Here is a 19270-nt window from a genome sequence, read left to right on the forward strand (position 1 = left end):
CAAACTTGCAACTAATTAGAGAAAATGGGAAAGAGGTAATTAAGTCATTTCATTCTGTTACGTGTAATAAGTCGCGTTGTTATTTTTTCTTAGTTATGAACTAAAAGATGAGAGTCGATGTATGATTTATGGGAGTTAGTTTAATGACACGATTAAGAACATGCATATCAGAATCAAACTGGCTGGGCTCAAATCCTAACACTTTGAAGTTGTGTGATCTTGAACAAGTTACTTAACTTCTCTGAGCCTCAGTTCCCACAAAGACAAAGAAGAATTGATAATAGTACTTATATTTACGGTTGTCAGTGGCATCTGAGTGAAAGTACATTTTAAGGGTTTAGCGCAATACTTGGCAGATCAGTTCAGTTCAGTCACTCAGTCGTGTCCGACTCTTTGCAACCCCATGGATGGCAGCACACCAGGCTTCCCTGTCCATCACCAACTCCCAGAGCTTGCTTAAACTCATGTCCGTTGAGTCTGTGATGCCATCCAACCATCTCATCCTCTGTTGTCCCCTTCTCCTCCAGCCTTCAATCCTTCCCAGCATCAGAGTCTTTTCCAATGAGTCAGTTCTTCGCATCAGGTGGCCAAAGTACTGGAGTTTCAGCTTCAGCATCAGTCCTTCCAGTGAATATTTAGGGTTGATTTCCTTTAGGATGGACTTGTTGGATCTCCTTGCAGCCCAAGGGACTCTCAAGAGTCTTCTCCAACACCACAGTTCAAAAGTATCAATTCTTCAGCGCTCAGCTTTCTTTATAGTCCAACTCTCACATTCATACCTGACCACAGGAAAAATCACAGATTGACTAGACAGATCTTTGTTGGCAAAGTAATGTCTCTGCTTTTTAATATGCTGTCCAGGTTGGTCATAGCTTTTCTTCCAAGGAGTAAGCGTCTTTTAACTTTATGGCTGTGGTCACCATCTGCAGTGACTGTGGAGCCCAAGAAAATAAAGTCTGTCACTGTTTCCATTGTTTCCCCATCTACTTGCCATGAAGTGATGGGACCAGATGCCACGATCTTAGTTTTCTGAATGTTGAGCTTGAAGCCAGCTTTTTCACTCTCCTCTTTGACTTTCATCAAGAGGCTCTTTAGTTCTTCACTTTCTGCCATAAAGGTGGTGTCATCTGCATAACTGAGGTGATTGATATTTCTCCCAGCAATCTTGATTCCAGCTTCATCCAGCCCAGCATTTTACATGATGTATTCTGCATATATGATAAATAAACAGGGTGACAGTATACAGCCTTGATGTACTCCTTTCCCAATTTGGAACCAGTCCATGTTCCATGTTTGGTTCTAACTGTTGCTTCTTGACTTGCATACAGATTTCTCAAGAGGCAGGGAAGCTGGTCTGGTATTCCCATCTCTTTCAGAATTTTCCAGTTTGTTGTGATCCACACAGTCAAAGGCTTTGATGTAGTCAATAAAGCAGAAGTAGATATTTTTCTGGAACTCTCTTGCTTTTTCTGTGATCCAGTGGATGTTGGCAATTTGATGTCTGGTTCCTCTGCCTTTCTAAATCCAGCTTGAATACCTAGAAGTTCTCAGTACACATACTGTTGAAGCCTCGCCTGGAGAATTTTGAGCATTACTTTGCTAGCATGTGAGATGAGGGCAATTGTGTGGTAGTTTGAACATTCTTTGGCATTGCTTTTCTTTGGGATTAGAATGAAAACTGACCTTTTCTAGTCCTATGGCCACTGCTGAGTTTTCCAAACTTGCTGGCATATTGAATGCAGCACTTTAACAGCATCATCTTTTCGGATTTGAAATAGCTCAACTGGAAGTCCATCACCTCCACTAGGTTTGTTCGAAGTGATGCTTCTTAAGGCCCACTTGACTTTGGACTCCAGGATGTCTGGCTCTAGGCATCTGACTTGGCAGAGAGTGAGCCATAATACTATTATTATTATACTATTATATTATTATATTATATTAATAATATATTATTATACTCTATTTTTTCTTTTAATGGTTAAAGAACTTCTTTGGTGGCAAAAGAGCTGTTTTGAGAATTGAAGAATATGGAGAGACTGAAGAATAAATCCTATTTAGTCAGATGCTGTCTTTCTCAGTCACTGAGGTTTTACTGTCTTCTCTGGGGGCTTCCCTGGTGGCTCAGAGGGTAAAGCATCTGCCTGCAATCTGGTGGCTCAGAGGGTAAAGCGTCTGCCTGCAATGCAGGAAACCCAGGTTCGATTCCTGGGTTGGGAAGATCCCCTGGAGAAGGAAATAGCAACCCATTCCAGTACTCTTGCCTGGAAAATCCCATGGATGGAGAAGCCTGGTAGGCTACAGTCCATGGGGTCACAAAGAGTTGGACACGACTAAGCATGCGTGCATACACACACACACACACACACACACACACACACACACACTTTTGCAGTCTCCAAGGAAAAGAGATGCTACACTGCTTTCGAGAACTTTGAGGCCAGAACTGAGTCCTGGTGTGAGTTATCTTGAAAATAACCCTGGAAATCAGCCAATAAGTCTGTTTAAAGGCAAGAGACTATAATTTAGTGCTTTGGACTAGTGGCAAGTAGTCATGTTGGGAGCTGGAGCTTTGGAACCAGACTAAAAGTGTGAAAAGTGGTAGTTGCTCAGTTGTGTCCAACTCTTTGCAGCTCCATGGTCCATAGCCTACCAGGCTCCTCTGTCCATGGGATTCTTCAGGCAAGAATACTGGAGTGGGTTGCCATTCCCTTCTCCAGGGGAATCTTCCCAACCCAAGGATCAAACCTGTGTCTCCTGCATTAGCAGGCAGATTCTTTACCACCTGAGGTACCAGGGAAGCCCCAACCATGCGAGTTCGAATCCTACCTCTACCACTTTCTCCTTATGGGTCCTTAGGCAAGTTACTTAACCTTCCCACACCTCAGTTTCCTTGTTGGTGGACAATAAATTCCTCAGTTGGCTCTTGTGACGAATATATGGCAAAGAGTGCTTAGAACAGTGTCTGGCATAATGTAAGCCCTTAAAAAGCACCCGCTCCATTTCTGTTTGGTTGAAAGGCAGTTATTCGAGAACCTGATGCTTCTTTTCTGTTGGAGCTGTGCAGTTTCCCTCCAACTTGTTTCTGGAGCCCATTACAGAGACACGTAGGGTTATAAAAGGCAATAGAAACATGCCACTCATTAAAGGTGAACAATAGAACCAGCCTTGTCCACTGTTTCCACGAGGGGGCAGTCGAGACTCAAAGGAAGCCTCACGAGCCGCCCACACAAGTCGGGCTTCACTGGGTTCACAACTTAGTGAAGTAACTTCTGGGTGTACATGGATTTTCATAACTTCTGTTTTCTAAACCAGCATAATAAGTGATCAAGGAATTAGGGAGAATGTTTGAGGACAGGACTTTGAACCAATTCCGTGGTGAATCACATCTTCCTTTTGAAATCAGGTTTATGGGACTTCCCTCCTGGGCCAGTGGCTGAGACTCCGTGGTCCCAATGGAGGGGGTCTGGGGTTGATCCTTGGTCAGGGAACTAGACAGACCATATGCTACAACTAAGAGTTCGCACGCTGCAACTAAAGATCCTGTGTGCCACAACCAAGACCCCGCACAGCCAAATAAATATATAAACTTTTGAAAAACGCAACCCAAATCAAAGTTAAATCTTACAACAAAGTGAAAGACGATGGGGTAACTTTTGGTTCTTTTCTCTTTCTCCCTTTCTCCCTCATTCATTATTTATTTATTCATTGTTGAAGTGAAGTGAAGTCGCTCAGTCATGTCCGACTCTTTGTGACCCCATGGACTGTAGCCTACTACACTCCTCCGTCCATGGGATTTTCCAGGCAAGAGTACTGGAGTGGGTTGCCATTTCCTTCTCCATTACAGACAACAAATAATTACAAAAAACCTTCCAAATGCCAGGCACCAAAAAGGCAGAGGTGAAAAAGATTAACACGGTTCCTGCTCTCTTAGGGGCAGACAGTCTGCTGGAAAAGACAATTAAAAAAAAAAAGATCACTACACAATTGATTATTGTATCTACCACCGTGATAAGACCTCAAAGTAAAATTGCAGCCTGCGTGAGCAGGCAAAGGGAGGCCCCAATGTTCTTGAAAAACTGGCATACGCGAGGCTTCCTTGAATACAAGAATCTACCCTGAGGCAAAGGAGTGGACATTAGTTAGAGGAAGGGGACATGGGAAGAAGAATGGTTTACTCATTCAACAATATTTGTAGGTTATCTGTTGTGGACTTCGTCTTTTTCTAGGTGTGGAGCAAATAAAAGAGTGGTATGCTAATGAGGGACTAGAAGTAGGTGGCTGCCTTTGACAGGGGTTAGCTCATCTGTTTCTGAGAAGCTGAGACCTGGAGGAAGAGGAAGAGCCAGTCTTATGAAAAGCTTGGAAACAGTATTATGGGCAGGCGAAATAGCACATATAAAGGCCCTGTAGCGGGAATGATCTTGGCACGTTTGGGGAATAGCCAGTTGGCCAGTGAGTGGCTATAGCAGAGGGAGGTAAGGGCAGTGGTAGGCGATGACATCTTCATGGATCACAGCCTTGTTCTAACTCAATGAAACTGGAGCTATGCCGTGTAGGGCCACCCAAGACAGATGGGTCATGGTTGAGAGTTCTGACAAAATGTGGTCCACTGGAGAAGGGAATGGCAAACCACTTCAGCATTCTTGCCTTGAGAACCCCTTAGAACTGTGGCATTGGAGAAGACTCTTGAGAGTCCCTTGGACAGCAAGGAGATCAAACCAGTCTATCCTAAAGGAGATCAACCTGGAATATTCATTGGAAGGACTGATGCTGAAGCTCCAATACTTTGGCCATCTGAAGTGAAGAGCTGACTCACTGAAAAAGACCCTGATACCGGGAAAAACCGAAGGCAGGAGGAGAAGGGGGATGACAGAGGATGAGATGGTTGGATGGCATCACTCACTGGATGGATATGAGTTTGAGCAAACTCCAGGAGATGGTGAAGGACAGGGAAACCTGGTATGCTGCAGCCTGTGGGGTTGCAAAGAGTCGGACATGACTGAGCGACTGAACAACAAGGAGATGACATCTAAGCAGCAGCAGAGGTCTGATTTTGGAGGCCTTGGTAAAAGTTTGGGTTTTAATTGCACGGAAGGCCGTTGGGTGGATGGGTTGGGTTTCAGCAGAGGAATGTGGTCCCATTTAGGTTTTGAGATTGCTCTGATCTGAAGTGAGGTGCTGATGCTGGAGGAGGACGAAGGTGAAAGCAGGGCGTGGCAGGCAGAATAACGAACCCCCAAAGACATCCCAGTAACCCGTGTTAGGTTACACAGCAGAAAAGAAAGAAAGATTGCTAAATTGTGTCCAACTCTTGCGACCTATGGACTGTAGCCTGCCAGGCTCCTCTGTCCATAGGATTTTCCAAGCAAGAATACTGGAGTGGGTTGCCATTTCCTTCTCCAGGGGATCTTCCCGACCCAGGAATTGAACAGAGGTCTCCAGCATTGCAGGCAGGCTCTTGACCAACTGAGCTAAGCAGGAACACAACAAAGGAATTTAAGTGGCAGATGGGGTTAAAGTTGCTAACCAGCTGCCTTTAAGTTACAGAGATTATCCAGGATTATCTGGGTGGGTTCAATGTTATCATAAGGGTCCTTAGATGGGGAAGAGGAGGGCAAAGGAGTCAGAACCAGAGAGATGACTTGAGAAACATTCTAGTGACCTTTGCTGATTTTGAAAATGGGAGGCCAGGAAGCAAGAAATGAGGGTGGCCTACAGTGGGTGGAAAAGTCAAGCAAAGGGATTTTCCCTGAGAGCCTGCAGGAAGGAATGCCAGCCTGCCAGCAGCTTGATTTTCGCCCAGTGAGATCTGCTGCAGATGTTTAACCTCCAAAACAGTAAGATAAGAAACGTGGACTGTGGGACTTCCCTGGTGGCCCAAGACTCCACGCTCCCAATGCAGGGGGCCTGGGTTCCAGCCCTGGTCAGGGAACTAGATCTGACACGCTGCCACTAAGAGCCCACACGCTAGGACTTTCCTTGTGGTCCAGTGGTTAAGGATTCGCCCGCCAATGCAGGATTCGGTTAAGGTCTAATGCCAAAGGGCAACCAAGCTTGTGCACCACACACACTGAAGCCTGAGTGCCCTAGAGCCCAAGCTCGGCAACAAGAGAAGTCACTGCAGTGAGAAGACCGTGCACTGCGGCAGCGTAGCCGCTGCTCACCGCAGCCAGAGAAAGCCAGCAACGAAGCCTCGACGCAGCCGAAAATAAATAAGTCATCAATTAAATTAAGAAAGGGCCTGCGGGCTGCAACTGAAGATTCCATACGCCACAACTAAGACCCAGTGAACCAATGTGCGTGTGTGCTTAGTTGCTCAGTCGTGTCTGACTCTTTGCAACCCTATGGACTGGAGCCCACCAGGCTCCTCTGTCTGTGGAATTCTCCAGGCAAGAATACTGGAGTAGGTTGCCATTCCCTTCTCCAGGGAATCTTCCCAACCCAGGGACTGAACCTGGGTCTCCTGCATTACAGGCAGGTTCTTTAGCATCTGAGCCACCAGGGAAGCCAAATAAATAAAAATACATAAATAAGAAATAAATGTCGATTGTTTTTAGGTCACCAAGTTTGTATAGTCTTTGTTACAGCATCAATCAGAGATAAACACACAGGAAGACCTCTAAGAAGACCACTGTCATTGTTCAGACGAGCTTTGGTAATGGCTTAAGAAATATTTACCTTACCTACTAAATGCTGGGATCTGTCTTAGGTCCTCTTTCATGCTGGCCGTTAGGCCACCTATCACCTTTACAGAAGCAGGACTTGGCCACTCCTGAGTTCCTGTCAATATCCTTGCTCCAGAGCACAAGCAGTCCCCATACATGGGATTCCATGTCACCCAGTGGAATCAACACTTGGCGGTGGTGCCAGGAGCGGATGGCCTGGGAAAACTAAAGGGCAGGGCGCCTTGGTGAACCAGCGCATGGCTGTGACACTTTGGCTGGACCATCACAGATCTGACGTGACCACTCATCTGAGGTCTAGAACAGGTACACCAGATGAAACTCAGGTTTACCTGACACACACACAAAAGCACCGAGTCAACTTTGTACTTCCCTCTCCTGACCTTCAATAAATTAACCTCTGTCGGAATAAATAATCAATAAATCTGTTGGAAAGGGAATTCCTTCTTTCTGTGGCCTTCTCTAGGGATGGATGGGTGATACCTGGGTATCAAGCATCTTTGTATCTGTCAAATTGGAATTCAAAGTGTCTTGATCCAGGGACCTATTTTTAATAGGGTAACTCTCCAGGCTCAAACATTCAACATCCATGAATAATTTTTTTAAGGATTGGCAGCAACCAATGAATGTGGACACTATCTTAGAATGCTCTTTTTCTTTTTTAAATCAGCAACCCAAGACAGTCCCTTATATTTAGAAGCCTGGATCTAGGGTTACATATCAAGATACACGCACAACGCTCTTTTGCTGAACGCAGCTGTCATGCTGTGGGCCAGAGATAATTTGCTGATCCAGGAGCTGAGGCCAGCAATTTTACGTCTGCATCTGCTTCTGCTCGTAACTTGCGGGTAAAGACAGGGCCACTTCAAAGGCTGTAGCCATATCACGCTTGGCAAAGCACAGAGCAGCGGGTCAGGGACATTCCCTCCCTGAGGCTTCACCCGCGGAGCCAGTCACTGCTCCCTCCTGCAAAGGGGCTGCATGACACTGCTCCTTGCCTCTGCCTTGGCACCCTCACAGGTGCTTCTGTTTCTCTATGTGCCTGTTCCCCACTAGCCCGATAACTGTACTCAAGGGTCTCAGTCCTGTTGGAATCTCCAAGGTCTAGCACAGTTTCTATGGTTGAACAGGTGCTCTGTCAATAAAGAGCTGATGAGGAAATGATGGCGAGGGACAGCACAATGGGGAAATCGTCCAGAAAGCTAGCAGATGACTTTCCCCCTGCTTGTGACAGGCATAGTAAGAAGCAGCCTACTTAAAGCAGACAGTGGTTGCTATTGGTTTTTTTCTGTTCAGCATCTGTCTCTCCTTTCTTCTGGTAAAAAGCACTTTGGTTTTCCTTTGGGAAACCACCCTTCCCACACTCTCAATCCGTAAAGTTTGGGTGGAGCTGACTTCGCCCTCCATTTCGCCGGCTGAATCCTGACTCATTTCCTGCCAGAGAGGGCGCCACACAGCCTTGGACACTGCGTCACTCTGTGTCGGAAAGGGTGGCCACACCTGTGCGTTAATGGCTAGTATTCATTCTAATGGGTTGGTTCCTGCTCTAAATCAATCCTGCATTACTTCAAATTGAAACTTTTTCTCCTTGTAGCTATTATGGCAGAGTTACTTTATTTCCATAGTTTTGTTCCTGCTCCAAATCAATCCTGCATTACCTCAAATTGAAACTTTTTCTCCTTGTAGCTATTATGGCAGAGTTACTTTATTTCCATAGACATTGCTTAGCTGGTAGGAAGAAATCTGAAGATGCTGGCAGACACTGTGCCTCTGTGAAACCAAAATGTGCTCAGGAAGTTGAGAAGTAGATAAGGGAGATGTTCTTAACAATACTGAACACAAAGATCCAGCCATACCTGAAGTTATCTCTGAAATTTTCATTTTCAGCTATATGCACACCTTTTTTTTTTTGGTCCACTGGCTGCTGAAACAGTCCCCTGGCTCTTGGCCAATCCATTTTCTAACTGTGCTTTCTGGAGTGAAGCAGGCGTGATCTGAGCCCTGCAGGAGAAGACCATCACCTCACTCTGTCAATATCAAAACTCTCTGCCAGGACTTGGGGGCCTGGAAAAAAAAAATCAGTCCCTCATCTTGAGCCCAGAGCTCTCTGACTTTAGCGGGGCCAACACTTTCAGTGCCACCTAGAAGGGCACTTCAGGCCATAAGCTAGATATGAATTGATACCTTGCTAGCACAACCCTCGGACTTCCCTCGTGGCTCAGATAGTAAAGCGTCTGCCTACAATGCAGGAGACCTGAGTTCAATCCCTGGGTTGGGAAGATCTGGAGAAGGAAATGGCATCCCACTCCAGTATTCTTGCCTGGAAAATCCCATGGACGGAGGAACCCGGTAGGCTACAGTCCATGGGGTCACAAAGAGTCGGACACGACTGAGCAACTTCACTTTCACTTCTTTCTTTAGTCCAACCCTCAGCCTCTCTGTGGTCTTCGCTGAGGCTGGGATGAATGAGCCCGTTATGGTTATGGGAGTCTCAAGAAGGTTGGGAACCCCAAGGAAACACAATGTACGCACCATGGCAAACCAGCTTTCTTAAAACCATTTTTATTCTGCCTCTCAGCAACACATCATTTGATTTGGATAAAAGATCAGGAACTTCAATACAAACAAACAGAAAACAAGGTGTGTGGAACAGAAATCAAGATCCATATACTGGAATGATGCTGGGATCTCTGTGTGCTGAGAACTGGTATTCCTGGTTCATGTCCTCCTGGGACAAGTGCTGGCTCATGATGGACGTCTGGGTGAAATGACAAGTAGAATCTGGTGTCCACCCGTGTTTATTTTTTGTGAGGGTCCAGGGTTTTAAACAAATGCCTGGGATCCACAATAATCTAAGAACGATGCTTTGTATTTGTGTAACACTTAGAATTTTCCCTCTGGGGCAATCGTATCTATCATGGTGATTAATTATCATACTGACCATTCCGAGATAAGTAGGCAGGTGTTCTTATCTCCATTTTCCAGATGAAGAAATCTGAGGCACAGAAGGCTAAGAAACTTGCCTAAAACTGGCTTGCATAGATAAGATAGTGGCAAAGAAGGCATTGAAACTCAGGTGTTTTGATTTAGACACTTGTTCATTCACTTAGAATAAGCTGCCTTTTCTTTTGCTTAGGAAGGTTATTTTCATGATTTCTAGTACTAGTTTTTGAAGTTATTTTTAACATATACCCACTTATCACCTTTTGTATTAATCACTTAATATTTTCTTTGAGTCTACTTCTTTTTGTAAGTAAATGCATTTGACAAGAAAATTATATTCCTAAGTGGAGACTCATAAATGGAAAGCAATAAAATACATAGACTGAAAATAAAACCCACTAAGTTATTAAATTTTGTCTAAACAGAAGACTTTGAACCTGAGGTCTGCTCTTTATTAAGAAGGGAAACAAACCAAAGAATCAGAAAGGTGTTGAGGACCCATGAGCACTAAACAGAGACTTTCTCTAAAATGTAATCAGGATTGAAAAAGAAAAATGCAAATGTTCTTTGTGATTTAGTGACACTTAATCTTGTGGCTGCAAATGACTTAAAAGTTATCGTTGTGTACCACCAGTGGTATATCTTGCACACGGGGTTAGCGTGTTCTGGCAGGCAGAATAATGGTGGCATTGTTAAACCAGTAGTCACACCTACAGGGTTTACATTTGACAGAAAAATAAATACAGTGGGTGGCATTTCCAGGTTGCATCCAGGAAAATCAAAGATCTTGCCTGAGACTTGCTAAAAAGAGAGAGAGATTGAAGTAAGTTCATTAAACACAGGCAGTATATTCTCAAAACTGGGATGGGAAGGATCCCCATGTACCTGTGACTGACCACTAAGTACATTCTCAGAGTCTGAGTCTGTCTGAGGTGACAAATGAGGGTGTGGTCAAGTTGAGCCATGGGGGATGCAAGCAAGGGGTTGGTGGGAGGGAGTCAGGCGAGACTAAGGCAAAAGACCAGAAAGCTCCTTCATCCCCATCTTTGATGATGGAATGCAGCTGATGGAGGAGGAGCTACTAAAGGCCAAAATGAAGCTACAACATGTAAAAATGAAAGCAAACAAGGCACAGAGTCAGCTCTATTCGATGACTTTAAACATGCTACAGATGTGCTCCACACTGCAAACCAGCATCCTTTACTCTCCCCAAAACTTCCCTCTCCTCCCGGATCTGGACTTCTTCCCTCATTAAAAGCAGTGAGATTTTCTGAGGCTCATCTCTAAAAAAGAGGAATGCACACATGGACACAACGGCTTTTGATATACTGAAACAGTGAGGCTTGATTTTCTTAAGAAAAAAAAATCAATGGCTTCAGCTCATCTGGCTTTGCTGCCTGGGTTTCCTAAATTTTGGACTTTTTTTGTTGTTGCCTGCTGTTCTTTCTGGTTTTAGTTCATTTGCCAGGGACCTGCCTCTGGAGAGTCCTGGAGGAAAAGATCCTCACAGTCTGAAGTCAAGGATCCATTCCTCAAAAACTCCTCTGGGGTGTGTGTGGATGAGGTCCATCCTCCATGCTCGTAGACGACTGCTGGGTGTTCAGGCTCTGTGTGTACAAGAGACAGAGTGAGTGAGAGAGACAGACAAACAGAAGGGGGGCGGGGACGGCGGGGGAGAGAGAGAAAGAAGAGAAAGAGAGAGAGAAGAGAGCGTAGAGCTTCTTCAGCAAGGGTTTCCCTCTTCAACGGCTAGTACTCCAATTCACCCAGTGCTGACATGGCCTAGCAGCTCTGCACACTTTTGAGTCTAAGCACTGGCTTCTTTTTGAAAAATGTATCTTATTTGGAAACATGTTTTACATGTTGCACATGCAAAACTCCAAATGATACAGATGTAGGCACAATCATGGCCCCTGAGGCTTTCTGAACCTTATTCTCCTCCTCAAGGGTTAGCAGCACTGTTAACATTTGGGGTGCACCCTCCAGGCATTTTCCTCTACATTTAAATCACAGCTGTAGTTAGATAGGAGCATCTCAAGGAGAGATGGGAACAAGCCATGCAAATATCAGGAGGAATACAATTCCAGGAAGAGGGACCAGCAAGTGCAAAGGCCCCGTGGCATGCTTGTGTTGCTCAAAGAGGAGGAATTCAGTGCAGCGGAGGAGGGAGGGAGCAAGGGCTGGGAGATGTGGATGGAGAAGCAACAACCAGATCCTTTGGGGCCTTATAAAGCCATAGTAAGGGAGGTATTTTTACATTTAAATTGCAGTATCGTATTCCATCCTATGAATGAACCAGTATGTATTTAACTGTTCTCCCACTCTTGGACATTTAGGCTGTTTCAAGGTTTCCCCTATTTTAAGTGGAGCTGCCTTGAGCATCATCTCACATCCTTGCTTCTCATCCCTGGGCTTCACATTTGAATCATCTGGAGGGCCCTAAAACCTACTGATGCTCTGCCCTATCACTGGAGATTCTATTTTAGCTGGTCCAGGGTGGGCCCTGGGCACTGGGGACTTTCATGTGTAGGGAGGAGAATTACTGTTTTAAATGCCTTTTTGTGACACTGAGAAGTAGATGCTGGGCAAGTGGGCACACAGATTTTAGAAAATGACCTTGTGAAAGACAGTCCCAGTGTACTGTTCCACACCAACAGCGCGGTATCCCAGTTTTCACACGCTCACCAACCTTGATATTATCGTGTGTGTGTGTGTGTGTGTGTGTGTGTGTATGGACATCTAGTATTTCATTGTTACTTTGAGTTATCCGGCTACTGGAGAGATTGAACATCTTTTTTTTGTTTACTTTTTAAAAAACTTCTTTAGTCTTCCATCAAATTTTTTCTTTCTTTTTTTTGAACATTTGTTTCATGTTTATTCTTCATCAATATCCTTCTTCATTAATATCCCACCATCTTACATCCTTTTCAAAGCAAAATTCTTTCCATTGTTGATGACTTAGGTCGGACTTATCTTTATCGCAACTTATCTGAACCAACAAAGAAAGGCATTTTTGATCTGGAAACAGGTAATGTTTCCCATTTTTCATCATGGAATCACAAAAATTCTCTGAAGACCCATCTGTGCAAAACAACTGCCAGGAAGGAAACCTTACATCAGCCAATAATACAAAGAATAAGAGAGATTTGCTCTTATGCTTTTGTAAGAGCAGCTTCTTACTTCTTAGCCCTCATGATATTTATTCTTACTTCCCTTCTAATGCAAAGGGAGGATATGCTGAGGTCAGGAGAACTCTTTTCAGTCTCCTTATAATGTAGAAGCTTTAACAGTATAGAATGGATTCATATCTGCTAACTCTGAACCTGCTAATAGGAGACAGTCATGGGATCCTTAACCTTAGAAGTGAAGCTCTTCCTTAATGGAACTTGGGAACATGATGTCTCTTATTGCTAAGAATGACAAGCAAGCATTTTTAATACGTGGTGGGAGTGTGCTTGGCTGTTTAGGTACCTACAAGGCTACCTAGGGATGTAAAGTCAGTGAAAGTACAATGTATGTGTATTTAACTTACAGAAATAAACTATTCATATTTTTCAAAGAGAAAAAAAGCAACTGTTGAAATGGAGATACTGGCCACTAGGCTGCTCGATGCTTATGAGTATGAATAGGTATAGGATTCCTGTTGAGCTCAGAATGTGGTTCCAGTGTTTGAACATACGACACGAGGCCTAAACAGCCAACAACCTCAGCTGGTGTTCGACCCAAGGGACACCATCCGTCCCCACACTGGAGGGAACACGGGCTATATTGGGCTGATCAGGAGATGCTGTGTGACTCTCAAGTAGGGCACCCCCCTATAGATACGTCCAAGATTAATTTTGATTATTCAAGGCTCACTTTATGCCCCGACATTATAACTTCACCTCTGAGTAAGAAGCAGCTCCACTGGCTGTCATTTATTGTATTTGTGGCAGACAACACTGGTCTCCCTCACACCCAGGTTTGGTCAACTGATTTTGTGCTAAAGGAGTTTCACTGAATTCAACCAAGCATCAGACATGTGACCACGAGCATGATCACAGGAGAGAAGAAAGAGGAGACTTGGGAGATGTGTAAGCTTCCTAGGAGGTAGGGCAGGGGAAGCAGCAATCACCGAAGCTTCTTTCAGGTGGCTCAGGAATGTGAAAAAGTCTTACTTTGCAGCCTACATCTACCTATTAATACATAAGACTGCTCTCCATTAGGGACTTTCCTGGTGGTCCAGTGGTTAAGACTCCGTACTCCCAAGGCAGGGGGGTTTGATCCCTGGTCAGCGAACTAGATCCCACATGCTACAACTAAGAATTCGCATGCCACAACTAAAGGGCCCTGTTGCTGCAAAGAAGAAAAGATCCTAAGTGCCAGAACTAAGATCTGGCACAGTCAAATTAAAAAAAAAAAGAATGTTCTCCATTAGAGGCAAAGCTTTAGTATAGTGTTTGTACAACATTAGAATACTTAGAACTAGGTTTTGGGGGTTAGCAATGCTGTGACCTGCCTCTTGGGAAACCTGTATGCAGGTCAAGAAGCAACAGTTGGAACTGGACATGGAACAACAGACTGCTTCCAAATAGGAAAAGGAGCACGTCAAGGTTGTATATTGTCACCCTGCTTATTTAACTTCTATGCAGAGTACATCATGAGAAACGCTAGGCTGGAAAAAGCACAAGCTGGATTCAAGATTGCCGGGAGAAATATCAATAACCTCAGATATGCAGATGACACCACCCTTATGGCAGAAAGTGAAGAGGAGCTAAAAAGCCTCTTGATGAAAGTGAAAGAGGACAGTGAAAAAGTTGGCTTAAAGCTCAACATTCAGAAAACTAAGATCATGGCATCTGGCATCTGGCAATTCATGGGAAATAGATGGGGAAACAGTGGAAACAGTGTCAGACTTTATCTTTTTGGGCTCCAAGATCACTGCAGATGGTGACTGCAGCCAGGAAATTAAAAGACGCTTACTCCTTGGAAGAAAAGTTATGACCAACCTAGATAGCATATTCAAAAGCAGAGACATTACTTTGCCAACCAAGGTCCGTCTAGTCAAGGCTATGGTTTTTCCTGTGGTCCTGTATGGATGCAAGAGTTGGACTGTGAAGAAAGCTGAGTACCAAAGAATTGATGCTTTTGAACTGTGGTGTTGGAGAAGACTCTTAAGAGTCCCTTGGACTGCAAGGAGATCCAACCAGTCCATTCTGAAGGAGATCAGCCCTGGGATTTCTTTGGAAGGAATGATGCTAAAGCTGAAACTCCAGTACTTTGGCCACCTCATGCAAAGAGTTGACTCATTGGAAAAGACGCTGAGGCTGGGAGGGAGTGGGGGCAGGAGAAAAAGGGGACAACAGAGGATGAGAGGGCTGGATGGCATCACCGACTTGATGGACGTGAGTTTGAGTGAACTCCAGGAGATGGTGATGGACAGGGAGGCCTGCTGTGCTACAAATCATGGGGTTGCAAAGAGTCGGACACGACTGAGCGACTGAACTGAACTGAATGCTGTGATAATGCATGTTTCAGGGCCATTCGGAGTTTTGATCACGGGTCTGGGAATCTGTATTTTCACAAGCATCCCTGCTGGATCTGTCACAGGTGAGACCTGTGCTTTGTGGAACATGACAAGAATAACCTAACCTTGCTTGAATCTTCAGACGCCAGCAGAAAGTAAAAGTCTGCAGACTTGTTGTTTTTGGCTGAGGATGTGAAAACTCAGGATCAATAAACAGATGGCTGCAGTATTTAAACGTTTCACCTCTGTGATTCATTTCTCTACTTTCCCTAGCAACCTGTGAACAGGGAATTTGATAAATCCAAGAGACTGCAAGTTTCTGATTCCATATGAACAGAGCACTTCTCTCCTGCCAGCTCAGCATTCTATCCCAAACTGTTGAATAAATTTGAGCTCAGTAATTCCCAGTTCTAACAGATCTGATGTCATCAAACTCTTAGCTTTCTTTGCTCCAACCACTACATGACTTACAGAGATATCCTGTAAAATTAGGATAGGTGATACAAAAAGAGATCATATTTGTGGTTACTGGAGGCAGGTTCTGAGGGAAGGGATAACTGGACGGTGGGGGTCAAAAGCTACAAACTTTAGTTATAAGATAAGTACTAGGGATGTAATATATAATGCGATAAATATAATAAACGCTGTTGTGTGTTATATATGAAAGTGGTCTAAAAGAGCAAATTCTGAGAGTTGTCATCACAAGGAAAAAATTTCTGCTTCTTTCTGTGTCTATACGAGCTGACAGGTGTTCACTAAACTTACTGTGATAATCACTTCATGGTGTATGTAAGCCAACTCATCGTGCTGCACACCTTAAACTTGTAAGTGCCGAATGTCAGTTAAATCTCGATACGGCTGGAAGGAAAAAAACTAGGATGAATGAGCCTTTCATACGAGCTTGGGTGAAGACTGTCATGACCTGAACCTGTTCCAAGAAAGTGAACTACCAGAGATTTCAATCATTTGAGAGAGAAGAGATTGGTTACAGTTTTCTTAATAAGGAATATACACACACACACACACACATAGATACACACACATAAAGGCACGTGTGCTCAGTCATGTCCAACTCTTTGTGACCCCGTGGACTGTAGCCCACCAGGGTCCTCTGTCTATGGGATTATCCCAGCAGGAACACTGGAGTGGGTTGCTATTTCCTCTTCCAGGGGATCTCCCCGACCTAGGGATTGAACCCGCATCTCTTGCATTGGCAGGCAGATTCTTTACCACTGAGCTACATGGGAAGCCCTTTTTTAAAAGGCAGGGCTTAACAAGTTTTAAAAGATAGTAGGAGATTTCAGACAGTTTTTTTTTTTTAATGAAATACAGAAAACTGACATACCCAAAGCTTTTGGTCTTGCCTCTAGGCTAGGCCTTCTCTAAAGTCAGATTTTCCCAGCCCCTCTTCAGAGGTCCTTGTTTTGACTGTTACAAAAGCGTCTCTCTGCGGTACACCTCCTGGGTGGTAAAATGATTCCCGTCCTTGGCCTTGAGTTTGATATAACATGTTAGGATGACAAGTTTGCTGATGTAAATGAAAACTGACTACTCTGTTAATGGCTGGTGCTATTAGTGTGTTCTTCCTTTTCGATTTGGGAGGAAGTAAGTCTGTGTTCTAATCTGCAGGGTGTTCTAATCACCTGCAGCAGCGTCTTTGGGAGGGAGTGGGGAGCTTGAAAATGCAGATTCTTGGTCCTCGCTTATGACTCAGTGAGTTGGAATCCTCTGGGGTCGGGGTCAGATGTCTAACTCTTTTAAAACTCCCCAGTAAGTCTTCTGCAGCCCAAAGTTTGGGAAGCTCGACTTTAGTAATTCCACAATGTGATTCAAGTCCTCCAGTAAGCCAGGCTGGGAAATTTATTTCAAAGGATTACTGAGAAATCGGGTCTTGTTCTTGGTTTTAATGGAAAACAGAACTGACTTCATTCACTGAGGTCTAGTTTCTTACTCTCTCTTATACACATGCACACACACACATGACAAAGCTTTAAATTTTAGTTTCTCCGTGGAATTCTAACTCTGGAAAATATTTTTGCTTTTTTTGATCCCACAGAAGGAAAAGTAGCTAGAGGGAACCTGACCATACAGATGGGGAAACAATTCTATCCTCACTTTATAGAGAGGCAAATTGAGGCACTGGAAGCTTCCCAACTTGCCAGGGTGGGAGTTCCTGATGGTCGGGTGGCTAAGACTCTGCACTCCCAATGCAGGGGGCCTGGGTTCGACCCTGGCCAGGGAATTAGATTTCACATGCTACAACTAAGAGTTCATATGCCACAACTAAAGACCCTGTGTGCCACAACTAGAAGATGCTGCTTGCCACAACTTAGAAAAAAAATCCTGCACACCACAACTAAATACCCCACACGCAGCAATGAAGACTGAAGATCCTGTGTGCTGTGACAAAGACCTGGTGCAGCCAAACAGATAGGTAAGATAAAAGTAAATATTAAAAAAAATGCCAGAGTGGCCTGGGTGGTAGAGCTAGGATTTGAGTCCCGGCAAAACGAGTGCTAAGCGCCAGGCTCTAACCACTGTGAAACACTTCCCATCAGGGAGAAGCAATGGAGAGGTGACCTCCTCTTCTAGTCTTCATTACTACTACTAATGAAACCTCAGTCACAAGGATACAAACATCAGTGCTTCACCTGCACACAGAAACGTTCTTATTGAGGAAGACTTCTGGGTCCCCAGTGAAACTTCTTGCCTGGAAGCTAATAGGCAAACTGAACTTTGAAAGCCAAATTGTCCACCAGAAACTCTATAAAGTAGATAATGTCCAGGTTGCCGGCGTGATTTTTGTATGTTTTTGTTTTGTTTGGGGCCCTCATCATGTGTTTAAACTGTGTGAATTGACTGTCAACATCTAAAAATCGGAGATTTTAAAATAAAGACCCAGCTTTCCAATGTTTTCTGGAAAATGGGCCCATGAGGTCTGCGTTCTAAGTGGTGACAACCAGCAGGAGCAGAGTGGTGGCTGCTCCCCTTCTCACCACAGTCCCCACTGTTCCCGACCAACCTGCTTCATGCATGCATAATATGTTCCCCGCCTCACTCCTGCAGCCCTTTGATCTTCTTACCCTTGGCCCGAACTCATCATGCTCTTCTGGCAGGTTGGAACCTCAAGGCACCAGCATTATAGAAATAATTCTAGGGTTAACCACAAGGTAAGAGCCATCTGCTGGCCTTTGTTAGTGCATGTACTAGAAAGGATGTGCTGGCTTAGAGGCTGTGAGGTGGTGTGGTTAACAACAGCTTCCAGGAACTTCTCTGGCAGTTCAGTGGCTGAGACTCCGTGCTCCCAATGCAGGAGGCCTGGGTTCAATACCTGGTCAGGAAACTAGATTTCTTATGCCACAACTAAAAGAAAATCTTGCATGCTGCAACAAAGATCAAAGACTCTGCGAGCCTCAGGTAAGACCAGGTGCAGCAAAACAAACAAACAAAAAAAACAGCAGCAAACATTTTCCAGAGCCAGGTTACCCTGGGCTTACCCTCCGTCTTTTCTACTAATTAATTGCGAGATATCAGGCAGGTCGCCTCATTTCTCTGAGCCTCTGTTTCTTCATCTGCAAAAAATGGGGATAATATCACCTACTTCCTGGGGTTGTTGTGAGGACTCAGTGAGATTTAATTCATGTAAGGGCATGGAACAGTACCTGGCATATGGTGAGTTCTAGGTCAGTGTCAGTTGCTATTATTATAACCACTTAGCTCAAACACTGATCTGGGCAGTATGTGTTTTCACAAGTCCCCAGGAGTTACACGAGGACTTGGCCTTATTTACCTGGAACACCGTCCTTCGAGTTTGGCTCATCTATTCAAAGCCTTGAACTCAGTTCAATAGCATCTTGAACTCTTTGAGGTCCTTCCTCCAGTCATGTTGATAATCATAGTAATATTTAACAAATGGTTTGTATTTCTTTATGCACTGAGAAGGAACAGATGCCAACCTACACACATTCTGTGCATCATCTTATTAACCTTCACAACAGGTTTATTAAATGGGTACAACTATAAACCCCAGTTTACAGAGGAAGAAACTGGAGTTGAGGGAGGCAAGCAGTTGGTGGAAGGTCTCACAGTAAGTAAGTGGTAAAGGGGGGTACTTGTGCCCAGGAAGTCTGGTCCCAAA

The 19270-nt window shown here is 44.4% G+C and overlaps 1 protein-coding gene across 2 annotated transcripts in view; it reads right to left on the minus strand.

Annotated features, from left to right (window-relative positions):
• Nucleotides 1-9222: 9222 nt before the first annotated feature.
• Nucleotides 9223-19270, minus strand: part of TMEM233 (transmembrane protein 233) — a 46958-nt gene continuing 36910 nt past the window's right edge. For both annotated transcript variants that reach the window (XM_069557934.1, XM_069557935.1), the window contains exon 3: nucleotides 9223-11233. In XM_069557934.1, the coding sequence (XP_069414035.1) occupies nucleotides 11227-11233 (7 nt within the window). In that variant the 3' untranslated portion in view covers nucleotides 9223-11226. The remainder of the gene's footprint in view (nucleotides 11234-19270) is intronic.

Source organism: Ovis canadensis, chromosome 17 (genome assembly GCF_042477335.2).
Source record: "Ovis canadensis isolate MfBH-ARS-UI-01 breed Bighorn chromosome 17, ARS-UI_OviCan_v2, whole genome shotgun sequence".
Lineage (NCBI taxonomy): Eukaryota > Metazoa > Chordata > Mammalia > Artiodactyla > Bovidae > Ovis > Ovis canadensis.